The sequence below is a fragment of the Gadus macrocephalus genome, chromosome 13, assembly GCF_031168955.1.
Source record: "Gadus macrocephalus chromosome 13, ASM3116895v1".
Lineage (NCBI taxonomy): Eukaryota > Metazoa > Chordata > Actinopteri > Gadiformes > Gadidae > Gadus > Gadus macrocephalus.
Genome location: NC_082394.1, coordinates 5463104 through 5476527, shown reverse-complemented (window position 1 = coordinate 5476527; position 13424 = coordinate 5463104). Strand labels below are relative to the sequence as shown.

The window sequence follows — 13424 nt, the reverse complement described above, 5'->3', positions numbered from 1 at the left end:
GCTGTGTCTCACACTTCTTTCCTTTTACCTAGAGTTGTTCCGATTCTGATACCATATATCGGTGAGTGCTGGAGTCCAGGCACCGTTTACCAGTTAGCTCGGTAGCCCGGTTAGCACCAATAGCACGGCTACCGTCGAACTGGAGCGGTCCATTTATTAAGCAAAAACAGCAGCGCCACAAGTACCTGTGTAGTGCGTACGTGTGTCTCTGTTGTTAAAGTTTATCGTTACTTTGATACTCATTTTAACAATCGGGAGTCATGTCAACATGACGTCAGGCGTGTCTTTTCTGGTGAGTGTGTGTGCGTCGTCATGGAAACATGAAGCCCTGCCGGTGGTGCGGCGTTTGGACCCAAGTGAAAACATTTTCATAGATTTATATCAGTTATTTTTCAGTTGTGTCTGACTATCAAACTAGACAATAATTAAAGTTAAATGTTTTTCTTTTGCTGTATTCATTCATGTTTTACAGAGGATTTAACCTGAACCAGGCTTTGCAACAATAATAATCACATAACATTATGCTAACTCCTAGCGTTACACACTGTGTGTGTGTGTGTGTGTGTGTGTGTGTGTGTGTGTGTGTGTGTGTGTGTGTGTGTGTGTGTGTGTGTGTGTGTGTGTGTGTGTGTGGCCTGCCAGTGAGCAATGGACATACGACAATTCTATAAAAGAAAAAAGACGGATTCAGGTGAGAGACTAGGGATCTTCTTTTTCTTTCTTTTTTCTGAAAAGTGTTAAGCTAAAGTAACATAATATAAACCAGCTATCTCTATGTTGTATCAAATTACTTATGTAGGCAAGGGTCCCCTGCTTTCTTTCTTTTTTCAAACCCGCAATGGAGCTTCTCTTGTGAAAGGAATTTGTGATTAAAACATTATTGTGTTTCTAAGCCCAATAATAATAATAATAATAATAATAATAATAAAGATATTTAAAATGACACGCCTCTGTGTGCCTTTGATCATATTCTTAGAATCTGTAAATGGTCTCCATAAAAAAATTTTGACATGACAAACTGACCTCAACTCTCCTGCAATATATTTGTGTATTATTGTCAGTGTCAAGGGAAAGAGAGAAAGATGGAGAAGGAGAAAGCGCAAGAGTGAGGCAGGTACAGTTCAGGACATGCTAGCAGTGTACAAACTCCTAGATTCTGAAATGTTCCCTTCACTGAAAGCTGTTATGCAGGTTGCCTTGACAATACCAGTTAGCAGCTGTACATGTGAGCGGTCTTTTAGTGCCTTGCGTCGGCTCCATACATGGCTCAGGAGGACCACAGGCCAAAGCAGACTCCAGCACCTAGCTGTGATGTCCATTGAGTAGGAGTTGCTTGAAAGAATTGAACACCAAAGGGTCATTGACAGGTTTGCCACCCTCAAAGTTCGGCGACATAGATTAACTCTCCCAAAGTAGAGTGTATTACCTGCATACATGGAAGAGCCAGATGGGGATTCAGGGGAAGTACTATCAAAGATTTCCCTCTCTTTCTTTTTGTATGTATTCAATTTCTAAGTATTTTCAAGTCCTGGGTAAAGTATTTTTTACTTTTTGGGTTTACCTTCTTTTTCTTGCTCTAGATGTGAAGCTTGTTTTATGAAAGTTCAGACAGGTGTGCAACCAAGTAGATTAGAGATGGCCATTTGTAAATAATTTGCAGAAGATGACTTGCATTTTGTTGTCCAAGTACCTGTTACTTTGTTCAATGACAATAAAATTGAATCTTATCTAATCTAATCTAATCTAATGACAAATGATACAAAGGAGGCACATGGAGTTAACGGTCAGTAAAACCAGCTGAGTGAAGAGGGTTTTGTGTTTGTTACAGGGGGCTGTGTGAACTGTCACAATAAAGATGGGCTCCAAAAAAAGAAAAAAAAACTTTTGAGTAAGTTGAACCAATGTTAAAATTATAAAGTTATTTTTCAATAGACATATTTTTTGTTTTTGTGTGAAAAAAGGGTGGGTGGTGTGGCAGTGGGGCTCATTGAGTGCTCAGCACCCCTAAAGCTCTGACCCTAGAATCGCCCCTGCGTGGTACCACAAATAAACACGAATTGTGATTATTAAATATTATGAGAGTGATTAAATTCATATGGGAAATTCCTTCTGCACACAGCGTGGCGTCCGAACCATCTCCATGCCTCCATTATCGCACAGGCAGGAGGGTTGCATGCTTTGAGGTGAGGGGACAACCGGCGCTCCCTGAGGAATCCCCCGCTAAACACGGACGCCCCCTGGTGGCCGCGGCAGGCATCGACCCAGGACCTCCTGCTGCGAGCAGCAGTGCTAACCAATGAGCCAGCTTGCCACCCCCTGGAGTAAATGCAAACGTATGTCAATTGTCCTTTATATCATGCATCCATTATCTTGTTATCTATTAGTTAAAATCCATCTGTAATAACAATGTAAGATATGAGGACTAGCAAACTGATCAGATGCCTTTACACCTCATTAAACTCATTTATTTATTAGGTGAGCTGAGTGAGGACAACGAGTGAGAACCATGAACCACATACCTTTTTAATGTTCTTTCTCAACCCTAATGAGAGACCAGGACTCTTCAGAACCAAAACATAGAGAAAGTGCATTTAGAGATCTTTCCAGTTTGTTTTATCATGGAATAGATCGGACAACGTTATTGCCACTAGTTCAAAAACAGACACAAACACACGGGATGGGTTCTGAACCGACGTGTCATCCCACCTCGGAGATCCGACCTGCACAGGAGAATGTTCACCATCTGTCAATCACTTCCGGCCTTACAGGACGAACCCAGTGGTTACTGGGAGTGGGGCGGGGCACTGGCCAGTAAAAGGGGTATCATTGAGTCATTCCAGTACAGCTATACCTTACATCATACCTGACAGATGATTTACCTTCTCTCTTCATGCTTGATCGTTCCACTGTCAAGAGGAGCAGACCTGCCAGAGAACACATACCTGTAGGGCGCTGGACAGATGACGGGTCTGGACTTTCTCCAGAGGGTCTGGGTGTCAGATGTTGGGCCAGGACCCCCACTGCCCACGGCCCACTCTGGAGGAACCAAAGGGGAATTTACCTGTGGGTTGAATCATCCAGACATGTCCCGGCCGTGGAGGCTTTTGTCTTTACAAAGACAAAAAGACTGAAGTACATGAAGACAAGGGCGTGGCTCACTCACCCCTGAGGAAGAACCACAAGATCTGGAAGAGCATCAAGACTCAAGACAAGATACTGATGCTGCTAGCCAAACAACTGGAGGCTGTTGAACTGTTGATCTCTTGAGGAGAAGGACCTCTGAGCTCTGGGGAATGCCTCAAACGATACAAAAGGTCTTCACAAACAGAACGCTCCAAAAGGTCTCCACCAACCCAACGGTACAAAAGGTCTACAGAAACAGAACGGTATAAAGGTCTCCACAAGCAGAACGCTTCAAAAGGTTTCCACAAACCCAATGGTACAAAAGGTTTCCACAGAGCACAGTGGGCTAAATCTGAAGCATGTTTCGAATAAAAATGTTGTTAAATCAGAAGCAAAGAATTAAAGCAAGAAAACGTAAAATTACTGGAATTTCTCTCAGGCTCACCTCTCTCTCTCTCAGCCCTCTCACCTCTCTCTCTCTCAGCCCTCTCACCTCTCTCTCTCTCAGCCGCTCACCTGTCTCTCTCTCAGCCCTCTCACCTGTCTGTCTCTTAATCCTCCTCCCCTGTCTCTCTCTCAGCCGCTCACCTGTCTCTCTCTCTGCCTCTCACCTCTCTCTCTCTCAGCCCTCTCACCTGTCCGTCTCTTAATCCTCCTCCCCTGTCTCTCTCTCAGCCCTCTCACCTGTCGGTCTCTTAATCCTCCTCCCCTGTCTCTCTCTCAGCCCTCTCACCTGTCTCTCTCTCAGCCCCTCACCTGTCTCTCTCTCGGCCTCTCCCCTGTCTCTCTCGGCCGTCTCCCCTGTCTCTCTCTCTCGGCCCTCAGCCCCCTGGGCCCCGGGGCCTGTGCATGTTTCTTCTGGAAAGGTGGTACTTGGGGATAGAAGACCTGAGGCGTGTGTCAACGTCAGCCAGAGCCTGCTATAGTCCCGTCCTGAAAGCACACGATGAAAGGTCTGTGGGCCGACGTGGGCCTTCTCCCTAAGCCCCTCAGTGTAAACAGCCCCTAAAGACCCCTGTCCCCCAGGACGGACCCCAGACAGCAGGGACATAGACGCCAGACTGGGAGTCTGACTGGGAAGATGAGCTGCTGTCATCAGGGAGCACTCAGGCATGTAAACAACATCCAGAGATCGCTGCAGGACGACAACCCTTACCCCCCACACGACAGCTTTAAAGGTGAGACCCATAGAAATATCTCTTTTATGATGACACACACACACACACACACGTGCACACACACACACACACACACACACACACACACACACACACACACACACACACACACACACGTGCACACACACACACACACACACACACACACACACACACACACACTGCTGCCTCTCCATTCTCGCCACTATCTCTACAGAGGGTGTTAAAGGTATGCGATACACTTGGCTTTCACAACCAGTTACAGTTATAACAAGTAACGTATTACATGCGGTTATTGAATTATTACAGTATCTCTGAACAGGCCCCAACATGAGCACCATTCTCATGAAGCATTGGGTTCATATGGTGCTCCGTGGTTCACCCACCGGGACACGTCCGGGCCACCGCCCTGTTGCCTGGATCAGGTGCCCTAGAGGGGATGCCTCTGATCGTGTGTCCACCGCCCCAATATAGGCTGTCCTCATGGAGGTCCCTCTGTAGACACCACCCACATGCAGGCTGAGCTCCATCACACCTCCACCAGCACCCACATGCAGCCTGAGCTCCATCACACCTCCACCAGCACCCACATGCAGGCTGAGCTCCATCACACCTCCACCACACCTCCACCAGCAGCCTGAAGCAGCATCAGGAAGCCCATATGAGGGCTTTCACTCGTTTATGACCTGATTATGAATGCCTGCACATCGCTCTGTAGATGAGGCTTATCAGGGGACAGGAAAGCAGGATCTCTTGTTGACTAATATTTCTCTTCACTTTTAATTGAATACTTTTTGGAAAAATTAATCAGTGAGTGAGCGCAAAGCATAATACTGAAGTGCAACTTGTGCTAGCCTCCCCCCCCCCCCCCCCCCCCCCCCTTATCACTAAGCAATCACAGACCCTGAAGCGCGATGTCAGTGGTAAGTCTTGCGGAGGAATGCGTTCTTTATTAGTGCAGCATGGCTGTGGCCTCACTATCTTCAGCACATCTGCCTGACAGCTCCTCGGTCCTCGCTATCCCCTCCCTCTTGCTTTGTTTGTTTCTTCCCTTCTCATTCGTTTGTACAAATTGCATCACTGCAACACGGTATTACCCTTCACAAACACACTGGGAGAGCTTTCTCCTAGTGAACTTCCTGCCTGCTATTCTTAGCTGGACCAGAATCCATTCCAGCGGATGTCTGGGCTCCACAGAACCGATGTACTGACACTCTCATCTCCCATCTCAAGTGCACAGGCCAGAGACATGTGACAGACGCGTCCTCCATCTCCCAGCACCATGGTGGTTCAGGAGGCTTCTCACCAGGCCCGGTGGGGCCACTTTTCACCAGGCCTAGTGATGATGGAGGCTTCTCACCAGGCACTGGTGGTGCCTCTGAAGACCATGGTGACGTAGCCCCGACTTACACTATGTAACACATCGCCGTGCCAACGACCGCAGCATTAGTAACAGATTCTCTGTCATGCAGAGCCCAGGTGGCAATGATCCCAGTTCACACTTCTGTACCGTAAAGTAGGTAGTATGGGAGCAGTTTATCTAGCAGTGTTTCTATACCATAAAGTAGGTAGTATAGGGGCAGGTGTTTACCTAGCAGTGTTTCTATACCATAAAGTAGGTAGTATAGGGGCAGGTGTTTACCTAGCAGTGTTTCTATACAGTATGTAGTATAGGGGCAGGTGTTTATCTCGCAGTGTTTCTATACGGTAAAGTAGGTAGTATATTGGCAGGTGTTTATCACTTCTGTACTTTAAAGTAGGTAGTATAGGGGCAGGAGTTTATCACACTTATCTACCGTAAAGTAGATAATATACGGGCAGGTGTTTATGGGGGGGGGGGGGGGGGGGGGCGGGGTTTGATGTCTGGGAGGCAGAAGGGGAGGTTTGAAGGCTGGGGCAGAGAGGGAGGTTTGGAGGCTGGGGCAGAGGGGGAGATATGAAGGGAGGGAAATGCGGAGGTTTGAAGGGAGGGAGGGAGGGAGGCAGCGCGGGGAGGTTTGAGGAAGAAAAAGAGAAAAAAAAAAGCGAAAGGCAAGAGAGAGAGCCAATGATCCCTCAGGCATCCCAACAAGTCTGGACGGTTCCGCTGCTGCTTAGTTAAGCCGAGTGGAGCAACGGAGCCTCACGGATCAGAATGGCTTCAGCTATTCATCATCAGCATGTTACCTCACCACTAGACACGTTCTGCACTTATACGCGCTAAATTAACGCTGTCAGAAGATTTGGGTGACATTACTGCGGGTTACTCACTTTCACGGATTTCCTCCGTCCCTATCATCGCTGACAGGTGGACATCACCGGGTTACATTTCTACGTTGAACATACCGGTGCAAAGGAAGAAGAGGGAGAGGGAGAGAGGATATGCCACAGGTGGAACGGTTGGATAGGACGTGAACAAGTATTTGGTCCAGAGGAGCTGCTACACAGAGAATTGTAGGAGTCGTCAGGTAGGCCCGCTGCAAAACTGGGAATACTGGGAATATTCTAAGGACGTAAGTCGCAAACAATTCTAAACTTCTAGGCTGCAGATTTCATATTGTGCATTTACTTTGTAGATGTCAGTGGACGGGCCACTTTATAATCTCAGTATAGGGCTTGCAGACCATAATGTGCATACTGATAAAGTTAGGGTGCTGCTAATAACCGATCCGATTAATCACCACGCCGTTTCTTGGTTTTACTGCCTGTTTTAGGCTCACGTCAGGACAGATTAATTAAAACGGCTCACGTTATGCGCATCCTGGCCGTGCGTTCTGCGACGCATTGAAGTTCTAGTGCGCATATGGCAATACGAAGATGGTGACCTCGGGCGAACCCGACCACATTTAGTATCCAGAGAGACGCGTTATTCACAGACTAGTGCAAACGTGGTGAGATTGTTTGATATTGCTTCAAATACATTTGGAGGATATGGAAAGTGTTGTTTTGTATCGTGCGTATAATGGGAAACATCTCTTCTCGCTGCAGCGCATTAATGACGACGATGTTCTCCAAACCCTAACTGATGTGACCCACGCAGATATGATAAACTGGAATATTACCAAGAAATCAGCGCTAATTATCAGTTATTATATCCAGTCAGAGTCTTTACTGGTGTTTACATTGTTTCCATCACCCATCTCTTGGGCCTACCGTTTCTATCTGACATGTCTTAGGCCTACCGTCTCTATCGGACTCATCTCTCTTAGACCTACCCTATCTGACAAATCAAAGGCCTACCACTTCCATCTGACATGTCTTAGGCCTACCGTATCCATCTGACACATTTCTTAGGCCCATCGTCTCTATCTGAGAGGCCTTAGGCCTACCGCTTCCATCTGACACATGTCTTAAGACCTACCTTCTATCTGACATGTCCTTAGGCCTACCGTTTCTATCTGACATGTCTTAGGCCTACCGTCTCTGTCTAATTGCCTACCGTTTCTATCTGACACAGAGGTCAGTAGGTCGTTCGGATCAGGACAGGCTGGACTCTGATCGTTCATTTTTGGAGGTAATCTTACTAAGACAACCCCAGTATGAATGGACATCTTAATTCTATTTATTTTATTCATCAATTTGTTAATCCATTCAGACTAGACTCGGTGAGGGAAAGCATCAGATTCAATGATTGTAACAGTTCCCTGTGTCACCAGAGCAGCCTGCTGGAGGCTGATTCTCCATGACAGGACACGCCATGCTGAGCGAGCCAGCCTCCCACTCCACACTCTCCTCCACACAGGGCTAGGGTCAGGACCCCCCCGGAGAATGGCATCTCCGCTAGCCCTTAGCTTCTGTTAGCTTTCCTTCTGCCTGAATGCCGCCTGAACGTTCCTTCATCTGATCGCCGTCTCTTTGTTTCATTATTCTACTGGTTCTGTTGCCCTTTTGAATCCTTGACCTTTGAACCCATATGATTGGCTAGATTCCTAGGTGAGAGGGAGAGTGGGCGGGACATCAGAGAGTATGCTTTAACTCTTCCAGGTGTGGAGGCCCCCCCAGGAATGTTTTAATTAAAGGTTATGCTTCCGAACTATTCAACCACAGAGTTTCACTTTTTCAAATCTGTTGGTAAATATACACGTTCCCCGCTGTAATCATCTGGTGAGGATCATTATCATCCTGATCAACTTAATCTCTTCTTCTACGGAGCCAGCCAATGTCTGAGCGTGAGGAGAGGACTTTAATCACCATGGTGATGCTGTCTGCACAGCTTTAGAGGGTTCTAACACTGGGACCTGGGTGGACTCAGAGACCTTATTAAGGGTCAATAGTAAGGGTCCTCACTAAGGGTCTTCTCTAAGGGTCAACACTAAGGGTCCTCACTAAGGGTCTTCACTAAGGGTCCTAACTAAGGGTCTTCACTAAGGGTCAACACTAAGGGTCCACAGTAAGGGTCTTCACTAAGGGTCCTAACTAAGGGTCTTCACTAAGGGTCAACACTAAGGGTCCACAGTAAGGGTCTTCACTAAGGGTCCTCACTAAGGGTCTTCACTAAGGTTCAACACTCAGGGTCCACAGTAAGGGTCTTCACTAAGGGTCAACACTAAGGGTCCACAGTAAGGGTCTTCACTAAGGGTCAACACTAAGGGTCCACAGTAAGGGTCCTCACTAAGGGTCAACACTAAGGGTCCACAGTAAGGGTCTTCACTAAGGGTCAACACTAAGGGTCCACAGTAAGGGTCTTCCTTAAGGGTCAACACTAAGGGTCCACAGTAAGGGTCTTCACTAAGCGTCCTCCAGGTCCCACTTTTGGTCCTGGCTGGACTAAGGGTCCCCACTGATACCTCTCTGGACCCTGAGTGGACTAAGGGTCCCCACTGGTACCTCTCTGGGGTCTGGGGGGACTCAGAGTACCCACTGGTAGCCCTCTGGGTTCTGGGGGGACTCAGAGTCCCCACTAGTACCTCTCTGGGTTCTCGGTGGACTCAGAGGCCACACTGGTACCTCTCTTGGTCCTGGCTGGACTCAGAGTCCCCACTGGTTCCCCTCTGGGTCCTGGGGGGACTCAGAGTCCCCACTGGTACCCCTCTGGGTTCTGGGCGGACTCAGAGTCCCCACTGGTACCCCTCTGGGTTCTGGGCGGACTCAGAGTCCCCACTGGTACCCCCCTGGGTTCTGGGTGGACTCAGGGTCCCCACTGGTACCCCTCTGGGTCCTGGGGGGACTCAGAGTCCCCACTGGTACCCCCCTGGGTTCTGGGCGGACTCAGGGTCCCCACTGGTCCCCCTCTGGGTTCTGGGGGGACTCAGGGTCCCCACTGGTACCCCTCTGGCTCCTGGGGGGACTTAGGGTCCCCACTGGTCCCTCTGGGTCCTGGAGGACTTGAGGAGCCGCCCTCAGCAGCACCACAGGACAGAGGAGGGAGGCAACATGGGCTGAACTCCCATAGGACTTCATTTCACACAATTGATTTGAGGATGTTGGTGAACCCAACATCATCAAATCAGGGATTGTTTAATCCCTACCGTAGTTATTGTTTAATCCCTACCGTAGGTATTGTTTAATCCCAACCGTGTACATGGTGAATGCAAGGTCATTGGTTTGTGTGATTTATGGGTTGCATGTCGGGGTTGCAACCGGCAGGAACTTTGGCTTTGTGCTCCTCTGAGTCACAGCAGCGTGGTAAACACTAACAGATCTCCAAGAGCTGTTGGCTTTTCAAAAGTCTCTGAAGCGTTTGTTTGGGACAAAGTCAGACAAGGGACAGGGCCAACTCAACTCCATTTCCTGTTCCACAAATAGAAATTCCTCCTCGAAGCCCGACACCATTATATGAAAGGATAATGTTTGTAGTGTTCGTAGGGTTGATGTTCACACATCTGTTCCAGGTGCATGATGCTGAGTAGTACCAAGTGACTCACAGAAGCAGTTCAGCTCGATCTCAGGAGATCAACTCGGATCCCTTCACATGTTGAGAGGATTTCTCTTTCCTAGGTCACAGTTTGTCTTGCTTTGAAAAAATCTAATAATTTTGTTCTTCTTCTGTTCTGTCTTCTCCTGATGGGAAGACTATTTGGGGGAACCTTGGTTTCTTCTCTCGAGGTCGCTTGGTAATCAAAGCCGTTCTCAGAGGATTGCCGTGTGATGTGCCATCTGCAAGGTATTCACAACGTCCTTTTCTTGTGGCTCGCCTCGCCTTCCCCAACACGCATCTCGGCGTTCCCAGAGGAATTAAAGCCACATGCCACAGTAGGCGCAATGTCTGTCTGCAATCTGCAGAGACGCGCGCCTCATGTAATCCAAAGTGACCTGGAGTCATCTCAGTGATTTGATCAGCAAAAACACTTTAGGCTTGATGTGTGGAACACTGCCTTTAAAGTAATAGACAATGTCTTCTTGTAAAATTATCTCCTTTGAAGGGGAGAACAAACAGTCAGGGTGCAGGAAGCTGAAGAGGACGCTCAGTGTAGCGTGGGAATGGTCGTCCAAAACTCAAGATGCTTTCACACAAAGATGCTCCCCACATCTCCGCCTGCTCCATTGATGTGAGAGGGGCCAGGTCTGGTCTTAGTTAGTTTGTGTGCTGTCTCTCTACGGTGCATCCAAACCGAAGAGTGATTCAACTTCTGTTGGAAATAAAACATGACTATAAATGACTTGATTTCAAACGTTTTGTAATTAGCACAGTTTTGGTTTTTATTATATCAAGTTTATTGACAGATCATTTTATAGTACACACATGAGGAGGACATTTGCCCCCTGACTGGACAGGCATACTGTGCCATCAGAGCTCTGGCCTCACGAGGCTCCTCACACATCCAGGTGTTATGGGTTGCAGGTGAAACCCAGCCATAGGCGATAATGCCTCCCATTAGCCTCACCTGCCAGTCTCTAGACGTCCGAGTTCAGGTGGGATATTCAGCGTGAGGTGCTGTGAGAGGAACTGAAGCTCCACAAGTGGAGTGTAATTGTAGTCCAGGGACAAGATTATCTCTGGTCTCAGAAAGTAAGCCCTCCAGGTTCCTGAACAAGAACATACCTATGTTCCACTATGTCTCCTGGATGAATGACAGAAGCTGTAGCAATGTTTGAACACTCAACCAGTAAACAAGTGGTTCTGACCAATGTTTCTCAATGTTTCTCACATTTTACAACAATGAAAGACACAGAAGAACCATGGCAGTTACATGAGAAGTCTTGCCACTAATCAGATCGGTTAGATAGACGAGCCGCAGGCAGGAGGAATTGATCCTGCAGGGTTGTTGCGAAAGGCACAAGACATGCTAGCCTGCTGCATGTTAACGGCTTTGCATGAAAATGAACAAAATATGTTCATTATTATTGTTTAAACTACCAAGCCTGCTGGTACATGTTAACCTATTCCTCTTTTTCTTCATCATTATATGCTTTGGTGATTTCATTTAAATCCAAACAGTAAACATTAGATTATAGTGTAGAGTGTGGAGAATACTTTTACCCTTTCATTTTCACAATGAAAGTGCTAAAGGTTTAAATGTCACGCTGTGTCTAAACCTGTCTGTCTGTTGCCAGGTAGTAAAGATGTGGGGCTGGTTTCTGCCTGTGGCGGTCCTACTGTCATCTGTAAACCAGGCTAAGGCTCAGGGTAAGATTATAATTACAATCCTTCCAGCGTTGTATAATCTTGCGTTGTGTTCCTGAGTCTCTGTGTAACTACCCCTAACCCTACCCAGGCAGGTGTGATAACTAACCCTAACCCTAATCCTAATACCATCCATGAAGGCGTGATAGCCAACTCTAACCCTAACCCTACCCAGGCCGGTGTAATAACGCTCAGGCGGCAGACATCGTCTTCCTGATCGACGGATCCTCCAGCATCGGCAAGCTCAACTTCCTGCAGGTGAAAGGCTTGATGGTGGGCGTGGCCAGGCCTTTCATCAGCAATGTGGGCCAATCAGGAGTCCGCTTTGGGGCCGTGCAGTACAGCGACACGTCGAGGTAAACGAAAAAGTCAAGGTTCAGTCCCGTTACTGGTCTGACGGAATGACACCCCAGCCACACGTTCATCATGTTGAGGAGTTCCGCTCACCAAGCTTGTGGTTGTTGTGTGAACCAGGGTTGAGTTCACGTTCACCACCTACCTGAACGCCACGGAGCTGCTCCAGGCTCTGGAGAACCTCACCTACAAGGGCGGGAACACTCGCACCGGGGCCGGCCTCAAGTTCGTCGCGGACAACTTCTTCAACCCCGCGACGAGTCGGGACGTCCCCAAGGTGGGAGGTCAACCTCTTACCTGTTACAGAACTGTTACACTACTTTATTAACCCGAATGTGATGAATGGTGAGTAGGTTCCCATACAAGAAATGTGTCTTGGTGCGAGAAAGGGATACAAAATATAAGATATTCAGAAGGGATTCAGTGGGCTTGAGAGCTTTGACTAAAACAAGTCTTCAGATCTCCGGCCTGTTTACCAGAATGCTGTCCAATTACCTGTACTCACCTCCACTTCCTGTCCGGGGCCATGCTGTTTCCTGTTCAGATCGTCATCCTGATCACGGACGGCAAGTCCCAGGACAGTGTGCAGGAGCCCGCCCAGAGGCTGCGGAGCCAGGGGGTCATCGTGTTCGCAGTCGGTAGGCGTCTCGGTTTGGGCTCTGACCAGACTCCCTCTGTTTGGGCTCCGACCCGACCCTCTCCCTTTGGGCTCTGACCAGACTCCCTCTGTTTGGGCTCCGACCCGACCCTCTCCCTTTGGGCTCTGACCAGACTCCCTCCATGTGGGCTCTGACCAGACCCACCTCCATTTGGGCTCTTACCAGACTCTCTCTATTTGGGCTCTGACCAGAATCTGTCTGGTAGGGCTCTGACAGACTCTCTGTTTGGGCTCTGACCAGACTCTCTGTTTGGGCTCTGAACAGTCTCTCCGTTTGGGCTCCGAGCAGACTCTCTCCGGTTGGGCTCTGACCAGACCCTCTCACCTCTCTACATTCACTCTCCCTCTCTGAAGCCCGCTGTCCCTCCTGTCTCTCCCCCAGGTGTGAAGAGCGCCGACCGGAGCGAGCTGGGGCTGATCGCCTCCGAGCCGCGGCGCGACTTCACCTCCTTCGTGGGCGAGTTCAAGCTGCTGAACACGCTGCTGCCCCTGGTGGGCCCGCGGGTCTGCTCCAGCGCCGGGGGCGTGTACGCCAGCGACGGTATGGGCCCACCGCCCATCTGCACACTAGCACCCGATGAGGCCCCCA

General features: G+C 48.6%; 1 protein-coding gene across 1 annotated transcript in view; it reads left to right on the top strand.

Annotated features, from left to right (window-relative positions):
- The first annotated feature begins 6289 nt into the window (after positions 1-6289).
- The window catches only part of col7a1 (collagen, type VII, alpha 1), a 66887-nt gene continuing 59752 nt past the window's right edge, over positions 6290-13424 (top strand). The window contains exons 1-6 of the mRNA XM_060069927.1: positions 6290-6727; positions 11754-11826; positions 11999-12179; positions 12298-12454; positions 12722-12815; positions 13218-13376. Of these exons, the coding sequence (XP_059925910.1) occupies positions 11763-11826; positions 11999-12179; positions 12298-12454; positions 12722-12815; positions 13218-13376 (655 nt within the window). The 5' untranslated portion in view covers positions 6290-6727; positions 11754-11762. The remainder of the gene's footprint in view (positions 6728-11753; positions 11827-11998; positions 12180-12297; positions 12455-12721; positions 12816-13217; positions 13377-13424) is intronic.